General features: G+C 36.0%; 1 protein-coding gene and 1 long non-coding RNA gene across 2 annotated transcripts; one reads left to right on the forward strand and one right to left on the reverse strand.

Moving 5' to 3' along the window:
- The first annotated feature begins 1,657 nt into the window (after positions 1-1,657).
- LOC137388048 (gastrula zinc finger protein XlCGF8.2DB-like) lies at positions 1,658-15,366 on the forward strand. The gene is made up of 4 exons (XM_068074565.1): positions 1,658-1,709; positions 5,936-6,515; positions 13,357-13,466; positions 15,239-15,366. The coding sequence occupies exons 2-4, from the start codon at positions 6,067-6,069 to the stop codon at positions 15,364-15,366; spliced, it is 687 nt and encodes a 228-aa protein (XP_067930666.1). The 5' UTR covers positions 1,658-1,709; positions 5,936-6,066.
- A 2,208-nt stretch (positions 15,367-17,574) lies between these two features.
- LOC137387321 (uncharacterized) lies at positions 17,575-27,470 on the reverse strand. Its single transcript, XR_010977892.1, has 2 exons — positions 27,392-27,470; positions 17,575-18,046 (listed from the first exon to the last, which is right to left on the reverse strand). It is a non-coding gene; the product is annotated as an uncharacterized lncRNA (long non-coding RNA).
- Between the last annotated feature and the right edge of the window lie 252 nt (positions 27,471-27,722).

Here is a 27,722-nt window from a genome sequence, read left to right on the forward strand (position 1 = left end):
TTAGCACTGATATCTTATAACTTTCCGTAAAAATTCATTAAACTTTTTAACCTTAGCTCAAAGGAGTACATATCATTGTCTGATAATCATGACGAGCCTGTTGGTCACCTCTGATAATCAAAAAGTGCTGCAAAAATTATTTGCGAAATATTAGGTCACATGATCAAATTACGTCTTGACGATTAGACCAAGCTGAAACAAAACTGTAAAGTAGCGAGCATCTATATTTGATACGGGGTCTTCGGTAAAACCCGAAGTGTTTGTCATAAACTAGTGCTACGATAATTTTAAATTGAGCTTTTTATTGGCTTTTCAGTTCATGTGAGAACATCATGTGACAAGACAATAACCAAACTGTCATGACTGTGTCAGAGAAGTAAACAGACTCCAATCTACGGCGGTTTTTCGTTTTTGAGCTTTTAAGAGCTTGTAATCACATTTCCACATATTTGGCACTTACAACACAACATAGTAAGTCATGGTGATTCTTTTGATACTAAATAAATGTAATGTGAATTTTGTTGCAAATCAACTTTTAAAGGTTGACCTGCAGCATAATATACATTATAGTTATTTGGTATCAAAAGATTTACCATGTCTTACTCTGCTGTGGTGTAAGTGCAAATTATGTGGAAATGTGATTAAAAGTTCTTAAAAGCTCAAAAACGAACAGTTAATCGCAGCCATCACAAAAACGCTGTAGGCTGGAATCTCTTTATTGCGATGACTTACTCAACTCGACGAGGTTATTGTTCTGACGCGTGATGTTATCATGCAAATTGAAAGGCCAATAAGGCTCAATATAAAACGTTTCATAGCCCTAGTTTATGACAAACACTTCGGGTTCTACCGAAAAGCCCTTATCAAATATAGATGCTCACTACTTTACAGTTTCGTTTCAGGTTGGTCTAATCATCCAGTCGTAATCTGATCATGTGACCTGTACTTCCTGTCAAATGGCGTGACAAATTTCTGCAGCATTTTTGGACTACCAACAGGTTCCTCATGTTTATCAGAGGATGATATGCACTCCTTCGAGCCAAGGTCAAAATATTTGACTAATTTTCATGCTAGGTGTTGAGATATCAGTGCTCAAATTGACAGCATTACAATGATGATGAAATAGATGTATAAGGACAATAGGCATGTTTTTATTGAATGCGTGAAGTATTTTTGTGAAAGTATTTCGACGAACGATGTTGCATGAAAGTATAAACAGATGCACATCGTGTTAAACTAGGTCCCATTTGAGCCGTTTTGGAGAATGATTCCAACCTACAGCGTTTTTGTGATGCCTGCGATTAGCTGTTCATTTTTTAGCTTTCAAGAGCTTGTAATCACATTTTCACATATTTTGCACGTACAGCACAGTAGAGTATGACAAGGTGAATCAGTTGATACCAAATAACTGTAATGTGAATTTTGTTGTGAGTCAAGCTTTAAGATACTTTTATTACATAAATGATAATTCAATATACTGTAAAACTTCAATATACTGCCGTGGTGCTCTACTTTTCAACCTTTCATCTTTTGTAGCATTTTATACGAGGTGACGCTCAATTAAAGGGTGGTGCAGTATTTTTCAACCCATCTCATATAGTGGCATGCAAATAGAGGCGTTACGATATCCTGATAAGTTGTGTATATTGTAGACATTGAACTTACGCCTGATCTATGGAGTCCATCAGACAACACAAACTGTGATGAAGGTAAATATAGTATTACTTTTATGGATGTAATAACAGGATACCTTTGTAGTTGCATTGGTAGTGCTGTAGCAGTAGTAAGCATGGCACAGTCATGTAGCATGCAGTATAATTGCATTGTACGCTTTTGCTGCTGCACAGTATACACATGAATACAAGTCCAATTGGCTTTAATGCAGGATACGCAGTATAGGGACAGCGGTGGTATTGCCTACCACACAGTGTGTATTGTTAGCTGCAGTGGTTGGTACATTGGTAGTGCACATTCTGCAAAGCTAAATGTAGTAGAAACTTTTGAGCTACAATGTACAAGTAAACGTATATTTGCTGCACATACATGATTTTTTTCATGAAAATGCATCACAGAAACAAGTGTTGAGATGATGTCAACGCAACCACAACATAACCGCCAGATATGAATGCTGGTCAATATTCAGTATGAGTAAGTTGATCACAGTTAGCATGTTGTATTCTGTTGAAAAAAGATAGTATTATTGTTTTAATTTATATTAATGAGAATGTACTACAAATACCTAAATTTCATAGGAATGGTGAAAATGCCTAACTTCCTATTTTTAATTGATATGGCACATTAAGCGCAAGCTCATGAGTTTGCTAAACATAACATCTGATATTTTGTACAATAAAGGGCAGATACAGTGTCAGTTGATCTACAGTATCCACTAAAGCACAGTTGTGGTGTACATGCAGCTTAGGTTTTGCATAACGCGCATTCACAGTATGTATGAGTTCCTGATTTTCACAGATTGCACCTAGGAAGTGAATGCGCCTTGGAGTGCAGTGGACAATTTGCAGTAGAAGCACAGTTGTAGCAGCAGTAAGTCTGCTGATCATTAGAAAGCTATAAAGCACTTTAAAATTACTGCATACTGTAATGCCATGATATAATTTAGTTCCAATACATCGCAACCCTGGTGTCAATTCGTGACCGTGTAGTGAATAGTCTGATTGTAGTATTTGGTAAAGGTTGTTCTAAAGATGGAATTGTTTGATAGCTTAGCCAGTCCACCCCAAGAGACGGATTGGTAGTTGTTCTGGCCTTAGCGTCCGATAGTCATTGAGCAATTTTGACACAGTTATAGCATCTGGTATATATTTGTTTAGTAGCCAAATTTTTGTTTAGCCGAGCCATAATATTTATTGGCGATCAGGCAGTAATAAAAAAAGATTGTCAAGTCACAGCATCTGGTGGCTTCTACTTTGTTAAAAAATTTCAATTGGCTTAAAAAAACGGTACACAGCATCTGGGAGGCAGGTGGCCCCAGAAAGAGAATTGTCTCCCTGGTGTGTAAACATTGCATTTTTATTGTATTGACGACTGGATCGCTGCACATTACTTCTGTGAATAAGACATCTGACAAGTGTATCTTGTAAGTTTTCGACTTCCTGCTGCAGTATGGGCAAAAAACCAAAATGTTTTAATAGTTTGGAGCATGAGATGAATTGGCTCAAAGGCAATCTCCCAATAATTATTTTCCTTTCCTACATCACATTTCTCTACTGTTAACAACAAACTTGTTTTGCATTTAGCTACTACTGCCTAATGACGAAGGGGAAATGGCTTTTGGGGTTTAGTTTGGTTTCTCAGGTCAACTCAGTTTGGCACATCTTTTTGGGAGAATGTTTTTCCCGATGCCACTACAAAACTTTTATCTCGCAATGCAGAGGATGTAGTATCGCACTATTCAGTGGACTTTGTACGTATCAGTACAGCGATGTTGAAGTTGTTGTCAATCCGCAAGTTGGTGATTATCTAAGTTTTGTGATGCACTCTTGGCCACGACAGATCTCACGGAATCATCAGATAGAAGATGCGATGTGCACCAGTCTAGTAGTTCAAATTCTCTATACATGATTAAATTGGTTGTTCCTACATTCCACCACGATGCATAGCTGTACACACCAGAGAGAATGTAATCGGCTTGTGATTTATACTTTGAAACCGTTTTGTTCATGTTGGCGTGATTTTTTTGTTATCTCGTACTACTTGATACCAAACATAGACTAGGTACCATTAAATTGCACTAACTAAAAAGTAATTCAATTGCAGTACCATTCAAAAATCCTTTAGTATCATTTGATCATAAGGTGTATAGGATTTTAGATCCAAGAAACTGATCTACTTTGGAGCATTAGTAGGGTTGTGTTTTGTGGGATTTTTCTAGAATCTCAAGTGTATCCAACAGGTCTGTGTCAAGATTTCCTAGAGGTCAGTGTTTGATGAAAATAAAGAATCTGCAGAGGTTGACTGCACTGTCACTCAGAGGCTTTTCAATCAATTTGTTACTCACTTTTGTCAGTTTATCTATCCTCCCTTCTAGTTAAAAGTATCACTTGTTTTCGCTGAACATTTTTTTCTGGCCAAATATATGTGGATGATTGTACTCATGTGTTAGATAAAGTCTTTGTTATTGCATAAGGCTTTAATTGCAGTTTTTTGTGGATTGTTGCCATTAATCACTGGACAATTCGTTGCTGCAATAATATTTTGCTTAATCTCTTGAAGCCATCATTCTTGTTTAGTACATTTAGTTCTGTTTAGGTCAACTAAACTAAAGTGGCCATCAATATCTAAAGGTTTCAAGTTTTAGAGGTCTTCAGAAAGTTTTCAACGGCGAATGGCAAATTGCTGTGATTTTTTTCAATAATTTGTATCTGTCCTTTTAATTTGTCTTGTCTCTCAAGTCCTATTTTAGGGTTTCAACATTTTCTAGTTAGCATGTGTAAGCTCTGAAACACTGATCAGCTTTTTTTACATTGTCAAGTCCATTTCAAACAATAACTCAATCAAAAATCAATATTGAATTCCACCATTACTATAGACTACGGTTTGAAACATTGTCACTAAGTGTGCAAATGCTAGTTTTTTGCTATTGTCATAACACCATCTTGACGATAGCTGTATTCTTCTTGCTGATGTTATCTACATGTACAAACATTTGCTTATAAAGTCATGTTTTTGGCTTCCTAACAGCAAATAGTTTTCCTAGTTGGTAACTTATTTTAGTGGTTTATAATCAATGCACTACCTTCATATTTATTTTTACATTAAGACTATCAGAAAGCTCAAAGCTTTTTATATTCTAACATGCCATTCTCTAGCACATCATGAGCCTTTATTTTTCATAAATTCCCTTTTTTAATATGAGAGCTGCAGCTTTACCTAGCTTTTTTGGTTTTACCAGGCTGCCATCTCAACATGTGTATCGCTTAGTTTTAATTTTTATATAATAATTGTTACAAGGATCCAACTCTTGTTAACACAACATTTTTAGTAATCATAGTCATTATTACTTGTATTAGCTAATGGAAATTGGCTTATTTTTGCTTTATAATAATGGCCAATAATACGAAAAAAAGTAACATTCTGAAAAATCATTAAAAATACAGATGACGAGAGGCTTTCAGCTTGTTTGAGTTGTAAACATGTTTACCTCCTGATTTTTTATGAAGAAGCTATTAAGCATAAAATGCCAGCTAATGGCTCAAACTGAGAGTTGACCAAAGGCTTTACCCAATAAAATTGTATCTTTATGAGTTAGTCACGGGATGAACTTTGCCCTTTTGGTTTAAGTTGATTACCTTTTGACTGCATTCTGGCTAACCTTTGGTCAAACACTCTCTAAACCTTCTTTTTCTATTCATTTTAAACTATTTAGTGGTTTTCTCTCTACTTTTATATAAGAATTCACAGAGTACCCATTCATAAACCTCTTAGGTGTACTTTACTAATAGTATGTACTAGCTGATTGCAAGTACATTTCCGATGAACCAGGGCTGATTATATTAACTTATCCAGTAAGGATAGATTTGAGTTTCATACAAAACTTCTTAACAGCCAAAAATAAATGTAGAGATTGTTCTTGCTATTTGACCATTAACACTGCGGATGTTGTCATATGACATAGGATGCACACATAAATAGCAACATATTAAAATTTAATCATCCAAGACATATTTTCATAGCAAATGATATGATTTACCTTTGACAGCTAGTTAATATTAGCACATTTCAAGACTTGAACCTAAACTTATATATCATGTTTGTAGTGGATGTAAATTAGATATTATTTTGATGAGAACTTTAAACCAATTTTATATTACTTGTAGAGTTTAAATGACCTTCCGTGACATAACAACACTTACCTATGTCTGGTACCACTAAGTCTGTGTGCAAAAAACTCCCACATTGTCAACTTTTACTACAGGTGAATTTTCTGGTAGCTCTACTCATCACAGTACTCAAAGAAGAGACACAGAGATTTCTACCGGAGATAAGCCATTTCAGTGTACAATATGCAGTAGGAGAATTGCGCAACCCGGTCAACTAGCCATCCACATGATGACACACACTAGAGAGAAGCCATATGAGTGTAAGATATGCAGTAGTAGCTTTACTCGACGCGGCTCTCTAACAATTCACATGAGGACTCACACTGGAGAAAAACCATTTCAGTGTAAGTTGTGCAGTGATAGGTTTACCCGTCGCAGTACTTTGGTTGGACACATGAAGACTCATACGGGAGAAAAACCTTTCCAATGCAAGATGTGTAGTAGAAGCTTTGCCCACCCGAGTGCTCTAACGGAACACAACAAGACTCATACTGGAGAAAAGCTGTTTCAGTGTGAAATGTGTAGTAGAAGGTTTGCCCGACGAAGGAATCTAGTGGAACACATGAGGACTCATACAGGAGAGAAACCTTTCCATTGCAAGAGTTGCAGTTGTAGCTTTACTGCGCGTAAAAGTCTAATAAGACACACGATAAAACACAATACGGAGAACTTATTTTAATTTGAGATGTGCAGTAGTAGGTTTACTCATCTAAGTAATCTAACAACCCACAGGTGGAATCGTTCTGAGGAGAATTCATTCCAATGCAAGTTTTGCAATAGGTGCTTTGCTTGTAAAGCATTTTCAAGATATACAACTGTGTATTCTGGTATGTGTTAATTAAATACTCACATATACTCCCATTTGGCGTTGTAAAATTTGTATGGTGATTTGTCATTTTGTTATGTGACCACATCTGTTGCATGTTTAATTCAAATATAATAAACTATTTGTGATAAATAAAGTGAGTATTGCATTTGATTAAAAATATGATGTCCAATATACGATAAGCTTAGGTTCTATCTGGGTGAACCAATTTGAGCATGACTGAAAATTTTGGGTTTTTTGGTTTCATCTACTTGAGCTGATTCTTTCGACATCACAAGCACCTGATTGGTTGCTTCTGTTTTAAAATGTTTTGTAGAAAACAATTTTTTTCATACCTACAACATAATATTTCATGCAACAACTAAGGTTTCTTATTGCATTGGTTAGAGTTCATCCTAGATTCTGTAGCCTAAATCCAGCCTCATTGTGTTCCTTGGGTTAAAGTAAGGTCAAGGTAAATGTTAACTTTAGTATACGACCAAATCAATGTCATCACCTTTATCGACTGATTTTACCTAATTAAACCAGCCCAATCAGATCGTCCCTTAGAATATTGTTTTATAGTATACACTAACTATTACCCGGCATTGCCCAAGTAATAAAAAAGTCTTACGACAAAAAATTTATTTTTATCTAGTATATATACCACATGTACCATTATAAATCTTAAACTTCATATCATGAGAAAAGTAATTTTGTGCGGTTCAAATGAATTAAGAAAAAAAGTACAGTTGGGAAGGTTTTCAAACTTTTTCAAGCAACTGTAAGTTTTAATTTTCATAACTTGAAGGCAGTGTTTCGTTGAAATAAAATAAGAAAAAGTAAAAATGTAAAAGAGTTTAAATGCAAATGTGAAATCATTAGCAAGTAATGGCTAGATAGATATGTATAGTCTGTTTTGCTACGATTACTATGAAAAATTATTTGGTCTACAATTATACGATTGTACATGTAGTTCATTTCAGTGTTAGCATGCAAAACTTGCATGCCAATTTTAATGCCAGCACAAAAAGCCCAATATTATCACAAGCTAGCAACATTATCACACTTTTTGAGCTCATTTTTCTCGATGTGCAGCCTATCAAACATGCCATAACAAGCTAGGAGCAATGTTAATTTGCTTATTTACCTTTCATAAAATGCTGCAACTATTTTGAAGGCTGAAACTAGATAATAATGGCTTTTAAGACACCCATCCCTATAATTCTAGATCAAACTAAACATCCCCAACTTCTGTCCCTAAAAAGCCAGGCTACATCACATATTTATGAGCGGAGCTTGTGTTGATTGTGTCGCTTGCGAGGACAAAATTGAACTGTTGTAAAAAGCCTTAATTATTTTGAAAGTTGTTGACCAATCATTATTCTGAGCACAAAATCAGAATTGGCGTGTTTGATTCACCTGAAAAACAATTAAAGCTGTTTGTGGCAGTTATGGTTTAACTGGGAATTTGTTAGTTTTACCAAAAAAGATATTTTGAAGAAGTCAATCATAATGTTGACTCGAAATTTGTACGAAGAAGACGTTTTAAGCTATTTAGATTCTGTTGGCAGTGGTTTTGAGGTCAACCAGGTTGATGATGATTACTCAGAAAGCGCCTCTGAATCAAACTCAGTCGACCTAAAATGTGTAAGTAAGAAATATTTTAGGTTTGGGGACTCGCAGTCACTCCCATAGTCAGACACTGGACTGACATGTCAACCTACAGTATGTCACATGGAAATTTATTTAGGGTTGGTGTTGCTGAGCAGAACAGATTTTTATAACTGGTCTGGTTAGATTGAATTACTTTGATGTGTTAGTATGTAATAAATATGTTACATCATTTATTATCATATGCATACATGTCTTTGTCAGCACTAGTAGGAATAATGGCAGTATTCAGTATGAGTGAGTCATCAGATATTCAAGCAGTTGGGGTGTAACTCTAATTTGTTTTTAGATGTGTTGTGTGGTGTACCCAAAAGATTTTCTGCTGATTTACCCAGATATCTAACAAATTTTCTTCTGCTTGTAATTGCTTCGTCAACAAATTCCTTGTCAACCGGTCATACCATTCTATGTTGCAGAGTATGTCTTCTTTTTTCAAATTGTATTCCTAGTTGCTGGTGCTCCACAAAGGGTCAGAGGTTCAAGCAAGATATTAGAGATCTAGGCAAGAGATCAGGAACGGAAATACTCAGCTTTACATCTTGTCTGACTTAAGGTGTAAGCCTTACACCTCAGGGTTGAACCCTGATAAGTGTTGGAGTGAGGTTGCAGAAGTGGTTAAGGTGAGAGCTGCGCGCTTGCTGATGGTGTCTTGGATTTCACATTGTGGCAACCTGGTTCTTCAAACATGTGCTGTTTGATAAAAAATACATTGAAATATGAACTATGATGAAATTTTATTGCATGATCAAATTTTATGCATTTTTAACCGCACAATGTTGAGTCAATTTATTGATTACTTGAATGACATGAGTTCTTTTGAGTTGCCCTTCAGCGAATCTTGCTTTTGGCTCAACTTTGATGAGATTTGAATGCTCTCTTTAGTCATATATACTCAAGTTTCATTATTTTTATCCTGCAAGCACGCAGCTGGGTATATTACCACTAGAGGTCTGTTAAGAAGGGACTCTCAGTTTTATCTCTGGTAGGACTACTGTTGAAGAGATAAGGGAGTTATTGAGTTAAATGTTCTAATACCAATATTTCTATGACCATGTTCCCTCGTAGAAGGCTATGCTGTAGTAATTAAGAGGATTTCACTCATGAAACCAGTTTGTCATCACTACTGCGAAATTGGAGGTTTTATGTATTTTAATCTGTGTTTATCCTGCTTGTTGGTTTAAGTACTTTGTTTGTTACATTAAATAACTATCGTGACAGCATTGTAAGTCCCTTCAGACAAGCAGCAAGGTGGTTCTAGTGACAACCTTTTTCCCCCAAAGGAGGATGTCCCTGGTTTGATCACACTCTTCGTAAGTTAGGTGTTATCAACCTTCAACAATCACTGCCCTCGTGTACTTCGTCATTATATCTTTCAAGTCTTCTGTAAATTTTCTTTGAATCCATGTTCTCAATAATCTTGTGCTCTATAAGCCTTTTTTTACCATACTTACATATCACTGATATTTTTATATACTAGAAATTCCCCTATCATACAGCCCATGACCAAAGTGATATTGGAAAAAAGAAAGGGTACTGATGGTTGAGAAATGCAATATTAGCAGTCAAATTGCACTGCAGTGCAATAGGATAACTGCAATGGTAGCTGTAATGTACTGGGTGTGGGTGTTATTATATACAACAAACAGCAATAATGAAAGGAAAAGATTATATGTTTATATCTCTCTCCCTGCAATAGGATAAATGCAATATTGGCTAATATTAGAAGTAAAATGCACTGATATTATTAGAATAACCAATATTATTAATATAGTAATAATAGAAAACCAATGCACAATTTTGTTTACAATTCCAAACGTCATAGCTAACAGTATCAAGAAGTTGTGATATTTATATAGATTTTTAGAAAATCTATTTAAAAAGTGTATGGTCATGACAAACAGCAATAATGAAAGGAAAAGATCATATGTTTATATTTCTCCCCTGCAATAGGAGAAATGCAATATTAGAAGTAAAATGCGCTGATATTATTAGAATAACCAATATTATTAATCTAGTAATACAGTAATAATAGAAAACCAATGCACAATTTTGTTTACATTTCAAAACGTCATAACTAACAATATCAAGAAGTTGTGATATTTATATAGATTTTTAGAAAATCTATTTAACAAAACTATTTACAAAAAATAATAACAGTAACATATTGCCCATCATCGACGTTGTTAGTGTGACTATTACACTTCAATAGTCATCCAAACTTATAATTAAATATTGTAATAATCTCTTAAGATTCATTAGAAAAAAATATCATTGTCATTTCCTTTACTTTCACTGCTTTGGACATCAGTTAGAATACCAAAGTACTCAAAAGTTTCCAAAATGTCAGTTACTTTGAAATCGGCAAAAAAGAAACGATTTCTGTACTTCTACGTTAATTACAGAAACCTTCGGCAATTCGACAATGCTATAGACTAGTAAAATGTGCACGTTATTTTTTCGTGAAATGCGCACGACTTAATGGTTCTATTCTCTGTCGCTCAGCATTTCGTCTGCCGGTCTTAATTTTGATCAAAGTAAGGCTTCGCCAGTTTTAATAAAGATTTTTGGCCGAATTAATCTGTCTATTTATGTATAATCCGATCAGGTGGGTTAGTTTTAAGATATTGCGGTAACCTTTCAAAGACTTGGTAACATATTTAAATGGGTTTATATGTGTTTTGTATCCTTATTATACTTTAATGACTCTACAAAAAATGGTTAAATTTGTTGATGCGATTTCGATGCAAGGGTTTGCGACATTGCTGATGAATAATTTTCGTAAGTTGTGTGCTCATGCATTTATCACAAAAACTCTCAAACTTCGCTCCGCTCGTTTGGTCGCGGGATGACATAAGTATTACGAACCATGGCTGTCCTTGTCAATAAGAGTTGGTATTCTCAGGCAAATTTTCCAACAATAATAAGTTTGAAAATTTTTAAGCAAATCTAAAAATGCTCATAATCCTATGAATCCACTAATCTCACTAATCCACTAGTAATCCTATGAGCGCTAGTAAAACGTTAGCAAAAATGTCAAGCAAAACACAGCAAGTGAAATAGGAATGTGTTTCACCATTCTTCAGGTTAAAACCATAAAACTTTGTTTAACTTTTAAAAAACCTTTAAATATCTTTGCAGTAGGACCATGTCCATTGAGCAAATGCTTTTTATTTTATGACTCAAAATAATCTGCAACAATTTTACTTAATATTCTACAATTATTCATATGCATCACATTCCTTCATGACATACCAACAAACATTTTTATTACGACCTTGTCCCAGTGAAGTTGTCATCATAATGAAAGAAGTACATAAAGATATTCGAAAACGATTAAATATGGAAGCAAACTTTTAGGTCTAGCATCTTCTGCAAGAGTTGTTTGTTTGGTTTGCACTGCATCTTTAAATGACATTCTTAACAAAGCCATGTAGCTGCCAATACTCGGGCTGCTGGTGTCTCTGATACGATTCACCCGATGCCTGAATGCAGGCCAGTATGGTTCAAATGGTTAAATACCAAGTATCTAAACATTTAATGAAGTGTTCTTTAAAGCCATGCTTTCCATAACCATGATCTCTACAGCAATTTTCTCTAAGGCCCTATATTCATGTTCTGCATCTCCTTAACCTTTTTTTCCATAACCATGTCCCCTACAACCATGTTCTCTACAACCATGTCCTCTACAGCCATGGTTCTCGTAACATGTTCTTTGAAACTGTGTTCTCTGTAGCCATGTTTTCTGTAGCCATGTTCCCAAAACCAAGAAATCCATAGCCGTGTTCCGTATAGTTATGATCTCTACTACTATGTTCTCTACAACCGTTTCCTCTTTGGTCAAGTTTCTTTAGCAATGTTTTCCTTGACCATATTATCTAGAGTCATTTTTCTTTACTCATGCTTTCTAAAGCCATGTTTCCTAACCATGCTCTATATGGCAACAATCTCCAGATCTATGTTCTATATGCTAATGTTTCTTTAACCATAGCCAAGCTTCATTGTCAACTAATTGAATGCAAAAAAGTCTTTGCACCGAATTTAATTTTTATTTAACATATCACAACAGTTGCCATTCTTACGTTCAAACGTCATGTCATGAAAAAAGTGTTTTGTGCAGTTCAAACAAATTAAGGAAAAAAATAAAATGATTGCAAAAGTTTTCGAACTTTTTCAAACGACCGTAACTTTCAAATTTCATATTTTAAAATACGGTAAGCGTTTTGAACTGAAAAAAATTAAGAGAATACATAAAATAACTCTGAAGGTGTTTAAATGTAAATGTTAAATAATCAGCAAGCAATGTCTAAATAAAGTATTTTTTCTGTCATTAATTTGAGAGGTTTTTAGGTATGAACACTATAAATTTTTAATTCATTTAAGTGTTGTAGCAAAAATACTGTATATATATAAACTCATATTTATTATCTCATGTAAACACCCCTTGCTAATAATCACCAAAATTTTAAATACGTGACCCAAGAACGCAATATATTAATTATAAATTGAGTGTGTGCAATCGCAAAAAGGGTAGACATATTGTATATGTGGTTAGGTTACGTTGCAACCACTTGCGCTATAGTATGGAGCGCAATTTGTAAAGTTTTGTGATATACACTCTATAAAACATGTTTAGTATGTCAGTTTACATGTTTAATATGTCAAGATTCACGTTTAGTATGCTAACTTACATGTTTAATTTGTGAAGATTCGTGTTTAGTATGTCAACCTACATATTTAGTATGTCAAAATTCATGTTTAGTATGTCACTTTACATGGTTTAAAGTCAAATTTCTTGTTTAGGATGTCAGTTTACATGTTTTATATGTCAAGACTCATGTTTGGTATGTTAATTTGCATGTTTAGTATGCTAACTTTCATGTTTGGTACTGCAAAACACGCATGTTTGCTATCCCGCCGCGATCCGTGTTTGATATTCCAATACTCATTTTGTTATTCAACTTTTATTTTATATTTTATCCTCTTTTTTACATTTCGAAACAATTGCTCGTAGTCAATCACGCTCTTTTTTACGTGTAGCCCATCTATAAATGGTAGGACAACTTGGAGAATTTCGATCAATAACCTTGGGGAGCGAAGACACCCTGAGGAGCAAGATTTCCTCACTGTGAGCGCCTCAAGCAAGCTCGGTAACATTTGTTTATTTGATAAAACATTCATTCAAATTCAAAAGTGACTTAACCTTGGAGTGAAGAGTTAACTAAGACTTACTAACTCCCCTACTTGTTTATTCCTCAAATAACAGGTCTTATATCACAGCAAGTGGATATTGTACATGTAGGTTGCTGCTCTGTGCTGCAGTAACAATGTCACAGATTTCTTCACCAAAATCCTTTTATTATATATTGAAAAATTTATCTATAGACAGACTGTGACTTCACTCACTCTTTATTTTTTACTCTTGTTTGTTTAGTGGTTGTTTGTTGGAAAGAAGCATTACCTTTTATATAATTGTACTTGCGACAAACAAATGAATTTAATAATGCAAACTCTTACTATTGTATATATAGTCACTGTTGCACACTGTGTCGTGAGTGTCAGTACGAGTCAGTCAGTCCGGTGTTCGGGGGCTGATTGAATGATGCTAAATAATAATTAATTATTATTTTATTGTCTCTGATATAAACTTTCTTTTGTTAGCTTGTTGAATGAAATGATGATTAATAAAACTTATACATACATTACAAAATAAAGTATAGTGTGCGTAGAATAGTATAATAATAATAGTGAAATATAACTATTTCATTCAATGTAACTATTTATTAATAAAAACATTTTATTATTATTTTTATTATAATTGTATACTCAGAATAAAATCGAAATTTAACAATATGCCCAATTATCTGGTCAATGAACATTGTCTGCACTCTGCTTGTCTGGGTTGCGACATCATGCTTACACAATTTTGACTTAAGCTTAGCTCCTAAAATATCCATCTGAGTTATTTCTCTACGAGCAAGGGCCAAGTTTACCTATAGTGCTATAGTCTGCCCTGCCAACCGTACCAGGGTGGGTCACCATGATGGTGAACTTGAGCCTTTAGTACCATCCCTGTTTGAGATACCTACCTCCAATAGGTTGTTTTATGATACCACCAACTGTTGATTCAGAAAAAAACCATTTGAAAGTCATGTTTTACCCCCAGCAACTCACACAAATAAAGCCTTTCCCTGTTATAACTAATGATTAAAACTAAATTATGATTCCTGATTGTAGTATAAGCTCTGTTAGAATGGCTTTGGGCCGCTCCTTTGTGAAGCCTACCTACCATCTGGAGAAACGCTGAACTCCATAACTCTGAAAAAAGGTGCTTTGTCAAGGAAAGCATATATCCCACCTACTATCATCTGCATTGAAAGCACCAGAGATCCCACCCGATTACTATGTAAGTATTATCTAGCTGTCTTATCGCATTCTGTTGTCTAATCTTGAGAGATGCAATTTTGAATTGGCTGTATATTCCCCCTAGAGGCATAGCGCTTCTGTAAAAATTGATGATAAAAATGTGGACACTATCACACACCCATTAGCATTTGCATCAGTAAATACTACATTGAGAGTCAAGATGCCTTTCTTTTCTCCCGTAGCCTTCTCTCAACCTAAATGACTGGCCAGTTAACCTGCACACCCTATCACCCTGACACTATCACACACCCATCAGCATTTGCATCAGTAAATGACAAATACTCCGTGACATAGTGATGTCATTTTGTTGAATTTTCTGCAAATACCTCTCTTTATTTTCACACGCTCAAATCGAAAACTACCAAAACTGCCCCGCGGCAACTACCATCTATGAGAATAAATCAAGGTATCTGTGCCATGAATTATTATCGCAAAAATGGTTCACATTGTGCGGGCTGTCATCGGTGCTTGGCGAAATATTAAGAATGTTTGACAGCTGCTGTTTTTTCCAACTTTATCTGCTTTGTCAGTGCTATCGGTGCCTGGTGCACAGATTCAACGATGAACACCGGTTCGACTATGTACGCCGGAGAGACAACACCGACATACGGTGATATAGTGTGAACCAGATATTAGTCATTCAAAATAACTTACCTTAATAGTTAAAGCAACCCACTTATTTCACTAGTTGAAAGGAGCAAATATTTTGAATACTTCTGTAAAAGAATACAGAAAACTAGATAGAGTATCATCTAGCTAAACAAAGGAATGTGTAGGAATTTAATGAATTTGTGAAGCCAGTGTTAGCAACCAACTTTACTGGCTCTACATATGGAATCCCTCCCTTTAGCCTAAGGTACTACCACCAGTAACTGCCTGGTATGATAGGTTGCATAGGGTACCAGACCTTAGTAATGAGCAATCATAGGTTGCATAAGCCTGGTTCCCATATCAAATGCGATACTCCGACGGTAACTTGTGCAGCAAAAAACTTGCGACGTTGGGCTCGGCGGCATATGTTCACATATAAGCTGCATCGCTAAACATAATCGCGTAATCAAATAAAATGTTCGCTAGCCATGCCGTTTCTATAATGGTGACCTTCATCCGTACAGAGCATTTCGAGAAGGGTTTTGCCTGCGGCCTTTTACGAAATTTGAACAGTGCTGAACTATTGCGATGCCGCCGGCAACTACTGGTGGTCCTTGGCAGTACCCAGTGCGTAGGTTCCCATTTCACCGCTAATAACCTGCGGTGCTGTTGCTGGTTCTTTGCGACGTATATGGGAATCAGGCTATAGGGTACCAAACCTTAGTCATAAGCAATCCTATTCTAGGTCTAAGATACATTATAATAGCTCCATCAAAGCTATCTACTTAGTCAACTATTGCCAACAAATAGTTCTCTCTAAAGTTCTTGGGTGTCATGAATGTTTCATTCTACGATTACAATAATTTTAAGTTTATCACTTCACTAATGCTGAGGTCAAGGTCAGTGTGGACCACAGTTTTTATAAGAAAGCATTTTGACTTGGAATGTTATCAAAGCTGACTAATAATTAGTTATTAATGATGAATCTAAACTCAAAAGCTAGAATTTCCCTGTTAGCTTTGAGCACTGCAACCAAGGATCTTATGCAACCTATGAAAAATATTTCAAGATATGAAATAGGAGATAACTTCTAGCACACAATATATAGTGGCGAGCGAGGCATTTGGTGTGATGCTTGTACACCTCCTTGTTAACAGGTAAATCTAACTTCAGTTTCTCATAACCAACAGGTACATGTATTTGTATTATTGAGAGTTCACCCCTCCACTGATTGATAAACATCGTTATAAAAATAAAAACACTGTCAGTTTCCACTTTGTACTGTATGATTTTAGATGGTTATGTAATACGGTTCAGCAAAGTTAAAGCAGCTGACGTTAAGACTCTGCTGCTGCAGTTGTTTGCTGTACTGGAAGCCCTTGAACATCTCCGACGTCAACTTGATCATCCCAAGTATGAATCTCAGCAGCCAGCTTCTACAAACACAAAAAATATCTTCAGAAGAATGTGCATATTAGGTTGGTCAAACACAGTTAATTATAGACGACTGAATGAAATTCTATCTACTGAACATAAACATTGAACCTTTCCTTGCATCATTATTGCTGTTACTGGAAGTATCACAAAAGGATATTACAAATATAAAGTAAAAAAGAGTGCCATGGTGAAGGCTATAGATGTGGAAACAACACTAGAGCTACATACCATGAAAAAAGAAGACGACGACTCCTAAAACCAGTCTGATAGCTATCTATTTGCATCACCAGAATTTAAGATTAACCATCATCAGCAAGCTTACATCATGTACCTAAATACCGACAGCTAGGAGCAACTATGGAAGAACGTGACTGTCTAAGGACAGGGACGAATATCTTTTACAAACATAAAGTAGTTTATCATAAGCCAGAGCTACTATAAGCCTGCTCAACACAAGACTTGCACACGGATTAGGTATACATTTACAAACCAGTGACCTCACAGCAACAGGTGTAGAAGATGCTTTAAATATCACTGGAAAATCAACAGGGATGTTTAACATCGGAGGTGAATGGAATAGAAAGCATTGATTTTCATAGCAGATGGCATGTCCTATGAAGAGACTTTAAGAACAGACCTGAATAGTCAACTAGCCACAATTACTTACAGTTTTACCTGATGTACTCTTATCATCAAAAGAGCCATTTCCAAAGAAAAATGCAGCAAATCTGTTTATATCTTCAACAACAGCCAAATAGCATCATTTACGGAAGTGCCGACAACAACAATTGTAGACAGTGATAATAAAGAAAAATAATATTTATTTCTAGAAAACAGAATATTTGAAAAAATTGATGAAAAACAATTAATCGTATAAAAATAGGATAGTCAGGAGTTTGGGAATAATCAATCATTAGTGATGTGAGGGAGCAGGGTAAGGTAAATCCATACATAAGATATAGATTATATGATATAGAAACAGAACATAGATATAGAGATCATGATTACACAGAACATGGTTATGGAAACATGGTTATGGAAACATGGTCAATGAGAATTTGGTTTTTGAGAACATGGATATAGAGATCATGGTTATACTGAGGATGGCCAAAATACATAGCTATTCAGAGTCAAAAATAGACATTCGGTCACGTTGGCTAGGGGTCGTGCATTAGCCCTTTGTGTCGACACCTGTGTTCACCGTTTTCGCAACATGTTGAAAGGGTGACAAAGGCAAATGTCCTTGGAAGATTTTTCCTAAAGCGATCGGCTGATCCTGAAAGTGAAACAAAAAAAAATTCGCCAAGTAGCAAGTAAAAATTTAAAGCAATAAACACCGAAGAAGTTTTAATTACGTTAAGTTTCTAATAAAAGTTTGCTTTCCAGTCTGTGCATCAGAATCCAATTTTATTAGTCATATGTTGTAATGAAGGATAACTTTTCTCTCCCTCCCTGGCAAATGCTAGGGCTAGCCGCTCTTGTATGTATTTAATTTTACAGTTTAACTAATCACATTACCTTGCATAATTTTTTATTTGTTGCTTTTTGCAAACATTCAGTAAGTTAGGACAACTACCAACATGTTTTTTCTGTCACAGTATCTTGTTTTACGTGTTTTTGTTTGTCTTTTTCAGAGTATAGAAACCAAACAATATATATTTAATTGTTCTATATATAAATAAGTTGCACAAACATGCCAGTAAATTGACATACGAGCTCAGTCTCAGAACGCATTAAGCTTGTAAGTCGAGGTATGACTGTATAGAAAATATGGCTGCAAAGTACATGGTTCGAGACATTCATATACAAAACAAGGATGCATAGATCATAACTATAGAGAAAATGGTTAGAGAGAACAAGGGCACAGAAAACACGGCTATAGAGAACATGGCAGGAGAGGATATGGATATACACATGTAGATCATAACTATAGAGAAAATGGTTAGAAATAACAAGGGCACAGAGAACACAGTTATAGAGAACATGGCAGGAGAGGATATGGATATACACATGTAAATCATAACTATAGAGAAAATGGTTAGAGAGAACAAGGGCACAGAGAACACGGCTATAGAGAACATGGCAGGAGAGGATATGGATATACACATGTAGATCATAACTATACAGAAAATGGTTTTAGAGAACAAGGGCACAGAGAACATGGTTATAGACAACATGGCAGGAGAGGATATGGATATACACATGTAGATCATAACTATAGAGAATATGGTTAGAAATAACAAGGGCATAGAGAACATGGCTATAGAGAACATGGCAGGAGAGGATATGGATATACACATGTAGATCATAACTATAGAGAAAATGGTTAGAGAGAACAAGGGCACAGAGAACACGGCTATAGAGAACATGGCAGGAGAGGATATGGATATACACGTGTAGATCATAACTATACAGAAAATGGTTTTAGAGAACAAGGGCACAGAGAACATGGTTATAGAGAACATGGCAGGAGAGGATATGGATATACACATGTAGATCATAACTATACAGAAAATGGTTAGAGAGAACAAGGGCACAGAGAACACAGTTATAGAGAACATGGCAGAAGAGGATATGGATATACACATGTAGATCATAACTATAGAGAAAATGGTTAGAGAGAACAAAGGCACAGAGAACACAGTTATAGAGAACATGGCAGGAGAGAATATGGATATACACATGTAGATCATAACTATAGAGAAAATGGTTAGAGAGAACAAGGGCACAGAGAACACGGCTATAGAGAACATGGCAGGGGAGGATATGGATATACACATGTAGATCATAACTATACAGAAAATGGTTTTAGAGAACAAGGGCACAGAGAACATGGTTATAGAGAACATGGCAGGAGAGGATATGGATATGCACATGTAGATCATAACTATAGAGAAAATGGTTAGAGAGAACAAGGGCACAGAGAACATGGCTATAGAGAACATGGCAGGAGAGGATATGGATATACACATGTAGATCATAACTATACAGAAAATGGTTTTAGAGAACAGGGGCACAGAGAACATGGTTATAGACAACATGGCAGGAGAGGATATGGATATGCACATGTAGATCATAACTATAGAGAAAATGGTTAGAGAGAACAAGGGTACAGAGAACACGGTTATAGAGAACATGGCAGAAGAGGATATGGATATACACATGTAGATCATAACTATAGAGAAAATGGTTAGAGAGAACAAGGGCACAGAGAACACGGCTATAGAGAACATGGCAGGAGAGGATATGGATATACACATGTAGATCATAACTATACAGAAAATGGTTTTAGAGAACAAGGGCACAGAGAACATGGTTATAGAGAACATGGCAGGAGAGGATATGGATATGCACATGTAGATCATAACTATAGAGAAAATGGTTAGAGAGAACAAGGGTACAGAGAACACGGTTATAGAGAACATGGCAGAAGAGGATATGGATATACACATGTAGATCATAACTATAGAGAAAATGGTTAGAGAGAACAAGGGCACAGAGAACACGGCTATAGAGAACATGGCAGGAGAGGATATGGATATACACATGTAGATCATAACTATACAGAAAATGGTTTTAGAGAACAAGGGCACAGAGAACATGGTTATAGACAACATGGCAGGAGAGGATATGGATATACACATGTAGATCATAACTATAGAGAAAATGGTTAGAGATAACAAGGGCACAGAGAACACAGTTATAGAGAACATGGCAGGAGAGAATATGGATATACACATGTAGATCATAACTATAGAGAAAATGGTTAGAGAGAACAAGGGCACAGAGAACACGGCTATAGAGAACATGGCAGGGGAGGATATGGATATACACATGTAGATCATAACTATACAGAAAATGGTTAGAGAGAACAAGGGCACAGAGAACACGGCTATAGAGAACATGGCAGGAGAGGATATGGATATACACATGTAGATCATAACTATACAGAAAATGGTTAGAGAGAACAAGGGCACAGAGAACACGGCTATAGAGAACATGGCAGGAGAGGATATGGATATACACATGTAGATCATAACTATACAGAAAATGGTTTTAGAGAACAAGGGCACAGAGAACATGGTTATAGACAACATGGCAGGAGAGGATATGGATATACACATGTAGATCATAACTATAGAGAAAATGGTTAGAAATAACAAGGGCATAGAGAACATGGCTATAGAGAACATGGCAGGAGAGGATATGGATATACACATGTAGATCATAACTATAGAGAAAATGGTTAGAGAGAACAAGGGCACAGAGAACACGGCTATAGAGAACATGGCAGGAGAGGATATGGATATACACGTGTAGATCATAACTATACAGAAAATGGTTTTAGAGAACAAGGGCACAGAGAACATGGTTATAGAGAACATGGCAGGAGAGGATATGGATATACACATGTAGATCATAACTATACAGAAAATGGTTAGAGAGAACAAAGGCACAGAGAACACAGTTATAGAGAACATGGCAGGAGAGAATATGGATATACACATGTAGATCATAACTATAGAGAAAATGGTTAGAGAGAACAAGGGCACAGAGAACACGGCTATAGAGAACATGGCAGGGGAGGATATGGATATACACATGTAGATCATAACTATACAGAAAATGGTTTTAGAGAACAAGGGCACAGAGAACATGGTTATAGAGAACATGGCAGGAGAGGATATGGATATGCACATGTAGATCATAACTATAGAGAAAATGGTTAGAGAGAACAAGGGCACAGAGAACATGGCTATAGAGAACATGGCAGGAGAGGATATGGATATACACATGTAGATCATAACTATAGAGAAAATGGTTAGAGAGAACAAGGGCACAGAGAACACAGTTATAGAGAACATGGCAGAAGAGGATATGGATATACACATGTAGATCATAACTATAGAGAAAATGGTTAGAGAGAACAAGGGCACAGAGAACACGGCTATAGAGAACATGGCAGGAGAGGATATGGATATACACATGTAGATCATAACTATACAGAAAATGGTTTTAGAGAACAAGGGCACAGAGAACATGGTTATAGACAACATGGCAGGAGAGGATATGGATATACACATGTAGATCATAACTATAGAGAAAATGGTTAGAGAGAACAAGGGCACAGAGAACACGGCTATAGAGAACATGGCAGGGGAGGATATGGATATACACATGTAGATCATAATTATACAGAAAATGGTTTTAGAGAACAAGGGCACAGAGAACACGGCTATAGAGAACATGGCAGGGGAGGATATGGATATACACATGTAGATCATAACTATACAGAAAATGGTTTTAGAGAACAAGGGCACAGAGAACATGGTTATAGAGAACATGGCAGGAGAGGATATGGATATGCACATGTAGATCATAACTATAGAGAAAATGGTTAGAGAGAACAAGGGCACAGAGAACACAATTATAGAGAACATGGCAGAAGAGGATATGGATATACACATGTAGATCATAACTATAGAGCAAATGGTTAGAGAGAACAAGGGCACAGAGAACACGATTATAGAGAACATGGCAGAAGAGGATATGGATATACACATGTAGATCATAACTATAGAGCAAATGGTTAGAGAGAACAAGGGCGCAGAGAACACAGTTATAGAGAACATGGCAGAAGAGAATATGGATATACACATGTAGATCATAACTATAGAGTAAATGGTTAGAGATAACAAGGGCACAGAGAACACGGTTATAGGGAACATGGCAGGAGAGGATATGGATATACACATGTAGATCATAACTATAGAGAAAATGGTTAGAGGGCACAGAGAACACGGTTATAGGGAACATGGCAGGAGAGAATATGGATATACACATGTAGATCATAACTATAGAGAAAATGGTTAGAAATAACAAAGTTATCTCTAAGATAAGATATACACTCCTGCCAAACCAAAGCTACGAATCATTGGATTGGCATACTTATGCTTTTGTTAAACATTTATTCATTTTTAAAATTACACTCGCAATGTATCTAACTCCCAATTTGAAAGCTTTCAGTAGATACGCGTTAGAATGACATATATATGAATGACATATTTAAATATTGTATTTGTTTTATTGATTACAGGATGTTTATGTGGTTCTACCAGCAAATCAGCTTTGTCAGTGTGGAAACTGCCATAAATGGGAAAGAGAAACTTGAATGTGTGCTGCATAAACCATGATATGTTTTGTTTGAGTTTGCTGCAGTAGATCAATTGTTCCTATTGTATGAGCTAAAACTATGTGAGTGGCTACGACTTGGATGGATATTTTTAATAAAAGCTTTATGTTGAGATGAAAATTTTTTGGCTTGTAAAAATTATATAAAATAATATTGTTGAAGATGATGCAAAACATTATTTGCAGAACATTATGTACATCATAGCCCCGTTGACACCTGTGCTGAAATCTTGTCTGATAGATGGATTTATTAAGTGTAATCAGAGCTGTATTGACAGGTACTTTGTATAGTTCGACTATTTGTTTAGAACTTGAATGAACTAATTAAATGTGATCAGCGAATTTTTTTACAAATTGATACCAATAATGACTTGATAACGTTGACTATACAATGTACATGACTTTTAAGAATGCTGTTGGTTTCATCATATATTCTTTTCAAGTATTCTGCTTGCTTATTTTACTTAGTAACTAGTTTCCAGTGCGGGTAGCGACGGAACTACGCCGATACAAAGATCTTATTCTACTTAGTTTGCTTGACATGATTACCGTAGACCGGTAGAATTAGTGGTCGCTACTAAGATGTTTACACAGCATTTAGAAGAAGATAATATGACAAGTTTTTAATTTCCCTTATTTGAGGCATTTAAGACATTTATAATAATGTATCGGTAGCTGGATGTAAAATTCTATTCTAGCCAACATGAGCAAATACAAAATAAAGTATATGCCAATAGAGCCGCGTGGGACTAGACCTTTATCACAATAGCCAATGTGAATACGAAAGAAAGAGACAGGTATCACTTGTTATATCATTTTGGTCAAGTCTGGGCATGTTTTTTTTTACCTGAGCGTTTTTACCGCGATAAATCTTTTTCGATTTTAATCCTCAAATATCTTGCCGATGAGATTGCCTAACGCAACAAACAAAATATCAACTGAAGGACAAAAAAATGTTTTCTTTTAAAATCCACTAAAATTTGACACAATCACATCTTTAAATGGAGACATAGGTTCAAGTCTGTCCATTGGTATACAATGCTTGATTTTGGTAATTTTAGGTCTAGGGCATTTTAACACTGGTCTTTAGCAAATGAAGTCCATGAATACTCTCATACTGACAGCATACTCGAAACAAAATGGGAAGATCGGCTGTTTCTAGAGTTTCCTTCTAATCAACTGTTGTATGGAGATACTGCGAAAACGAGATACCAACAGGGAATGCAGCCAGATCCCAGGATAAGCATATAATGCCTACAAGCAGCAAGACGCCCAAAAGACATCCAATGATTTGATAATTGGAAACGTCAAAAGAAAATTATGAACTTCAGAGTTGGAATAAATCAATCATAGAAACTGCGTCAACACCCGATGGAGAACATGCCAAAGGGAAGTCGAAGCAATTAAACCTACCAACCACCATTATCAAAAAGCCACCATAAAAACATTAGAGACGAGTCAAATGAGTCACATACAGATCTGCCACTCCTGTCAAACACGACCTAGACACCAGGAGTAAATCACGAGCTCCACCCTACATGTCAACATCACGTGCACCAGTAAAAGACTTGCGCAAACAAGATATCTTCACACGCCTGACAGAAAGCATTGAACCTTAATACTCAACCTACACCCACAGGCTAACCCTCCCACATGCCAGACATCTATAAAAGAGAACAGCTCCAATGACTCAGCATCTCTATCCCCATCTTTAATTCCAATTTTTCTCTTTTCCTGAAGGCCTCCTTAGACGCTCTCCCTCTGCATGCTGAGGAGCCTCTCTCTCTTCCCTGCCTATGGAGCCTCATTCTCGTTCATCAGCTGAGCCTCTTCTACACCGCTATCTCAACTACCGAGCCTCTACATATATGGACTGCCATGACTCTCATCTGACTAGCAAAACAAGCAGCCACATGGACCGAGCCAAGCAAACACGGACGACTGTTCGAGTAAGGATGTAACTTTATTTGCTATTTTAACCTCTTGTTATTAATATTATTGTTTTGAATTTTGTTAGTTGAGTATTTTAATTGTTTGACTTAAAGAATAAACAAGTAACTTTTACTGGTAAATATCAGCAGGCCTATTGCTTTCAATAGCTTAACACCTTCATTTGTACCTGAACCAGTAATAATCAAATTAGTTTCAAAATGCTAAGCAAAAGTGCACAAACTAAACATGGTCAAAATAGAATAAAATGAAAAAGCAAATTCAACACTGATGTTGTGTGTGGGTTCGAATTAATTACGCATAACATAATTTCTCCACAACCACACATAACACCAACACCACTACTTTATACTTAGTTCACACGTTTTAACACCAAATGAATCTCTGTTAGTTTTATAGTCAGCTCCATTTTCTTCCCTAGTTTCGACTTATGCATAATCTACTGTATTTCTTTCTAGGATGCAAAAAATCTCTTTAGCTTTCAAGAATCTAAAAATTATCAAAACACAATTTCATCTAATTTTTTAGTTTGGCTACAGAACAATTTCTAGGTTTCCATTTCACAATAAATAGAGCCTGCTACTTCATCATCAATTTTGGTTGCTACAGCAACCACTAACATTTTTATAGCTGACAAAGCTATTTGTGAGTTTCTCTAGAGGGAAGCGTAACAGCAATCAACAAGATCCTTTCACGAACACCCTTAGAAAAATTGCTTTAATGTGAGGTAGTTTACTCATATTTGTAACAGTTATGAAAAAACGCTAGTTCTGCGCAATCAAAATCAAATGCATATCTGTATCATTATAAGTATCTAATTGATTATCTTCCGAGCTAACTGAAATACTTAGCACCTTGTTAATAGCATTAGTGTGGTCTCTCACTCTTTATATCTGGAGGATTTTTAGAACTTTTATAAAGTAGCCCTTCAACTTACAAGCTGTTTAATTATGATACAAAAAGTAAGGTCGAGTGTTCAATGGCCCCACATTCAGGGTAGAGTTTAACTGCACCCTTTGGTAATAATTTGTGACCCAGGCAGTCAGAATGTACAATCGTGCTACAACCATATTTTTGAGTTATTTAAAGATTTAAAATCAGCAAATTCTGAGGATTCTAATGCATTTTAAATTTTTTAAATCGGGTTATTTATGCCCAGGTTATGCAAGATTTAGAAGAGAAGGCCTTGTGATGAACTAAAACTGTTGTTTTGAGTTTAAGCAAGATAAAGTTGGTGATTCATTAACTGTAAATCATGGTATTTGTTTACGAATCAAAATGCCATAGCAACCAACCACTTAATCTCAACCTATATTGATGAAACCTGGCATTCTTCACAATAAAACCCTGAAAAAGATTATTGTTGCATTTTTATTCCAATTCGATTGACGGTTGACCTCCCAAAGGTCATGGTAAGGTTAACAGTATATGTGGCTAAACGCTCACCGTCCTGGAGATATTCATTAAAAGGGTATGCTTCAAACTGGGCACTTCTCATCAAGCTATATTGCTATGACTGCATATACTGACAGTCCAACAACTTAACAAAGAGTTGGAAGTGTATTCAGATTTGTCCACCAATACAGAAGGTCGTGGTAAGGTCAACGAAAAGTGACAACAGAGGGCATCAGGATGTGGAAATATCAACCCAACTCATCAAGTGACCATTCAATCTAGAGCTCTTTTAATGTAGTTTAACACTCACAAAGTGTAGCACGAGTACGCTGCAGGGATTTATTGTAGCGCATTGGAGGGGTTTGTTTGTTATGCTGGTGGCAATTTGTCCCAACACAACCATATCCAATGTTTCCTTCGGTAATCCTCGATACACAGTTTTAATGAGGCTTAATTGTTTAGATGACACAATACTAGCGCATAATTCCCTACATTTGCACCCACTTATTAGTTTGATGTCAACAGCTAGAATGGGAATGTTATCAGCAGTGATAGGCTGATCGTTATTCTCTGTAATTTGATTTGAAGTAAATTCTGCTCAACAAGAATAGACAACTCCCAACTCAAGAGCGAGTTCACGCAAACTCAATGAGTTGATGAACAGACTCGTGGGCGAGCTGATAAACAGACTCGGGGCGAGCCGATAAACAGACTCGTGGGTGAGCCGTTAACAGACTCGATGGTGAGCCAATAAACAGACTCGATGGTGAGCCGATAAACAGACTCGATGGTGAGCCGATAAACAGACTCGTGGATGAGTTGATAAACAGACTCGGGAGTGAGCCGATAAACAGACTCGATGGTGAGCCGATAAACAGACTCGTGGGTGAGCCGATAAACAGACTCGATAGTGAGCCGATAAACAGACTCGATGGTGTCTTTTCTCAACTATTACACCCTAGCAAGCCAAGTGCAATAATTCTTGATGTTCGGTCAATAGCACTTATAGTGAAAGCAGCTATGATACACTGGCTAATATCACAATGCTAAAGTCAGGAACAGAGACAAGAATTTTATACCTTACTTGCTTTTGAAAATCAAGCAGAGCTTATTTCAAAGAACGCAGTATCTTTATTGGTGTTATATCTCTCAGTACCAAGCAGTAACACACTAGCAATGATAAAACTGACAGGTTATATAGCAATCCCAGGAAAAAATCTACAATTGATTGGCTGCACAGTAATTAGGTCAACCAGTTCCACAATAACATATTTCGAACGCAAAAACGATAACATTTGTCACTAACTAATCACGCAATACGAGTATTAATAATTTTTAGTGTTTGTATAGTAACATACAAATCTTAGAACAATATGGTAATAAATGGTTAACATAAAAAAATTGCTAGTATAACC

This window comes from Watersipora subatra, chromosome 2 (assembly GCF_963576615.1).
Source record: "Watersipora subatra chromosome 2, tzWatSuba1.1, whole genome shotgun sequence".
In the NCBI taxonomy this organism is placed as follows: domain Eukaryota; kingdom Metazoa; phylum Bryozoa; class Gymnolaemata; order Cheilostomatida; family Watersiporidae; genus Watersipora; species Watersipora subatra.

Bases quoted from the DNA above. Each gene is read 5' to 3' on its own strand.
- LOC137388048 (XM_068074565.1), top strand. From the start codon at position 6,067: ATGATGACACACACTAGAGAGAAGCCATATGAGTGTAAGATATGCAGT. The intron at 6,516-13,356 runs TTAATTTGAGAT...TTTTACGTGTAG, and splicing joins CACAATACGGAGAACTTATT to CCCATCTATAAATGGTAGGA. The intron at 13,467-15,238 runs GTAACATTTGTT...AATGTTTGACAG, and splicing joins GAGCGCCTCAAGCAAGCTCG to CTGCTGTTTTTTCCAACTTT.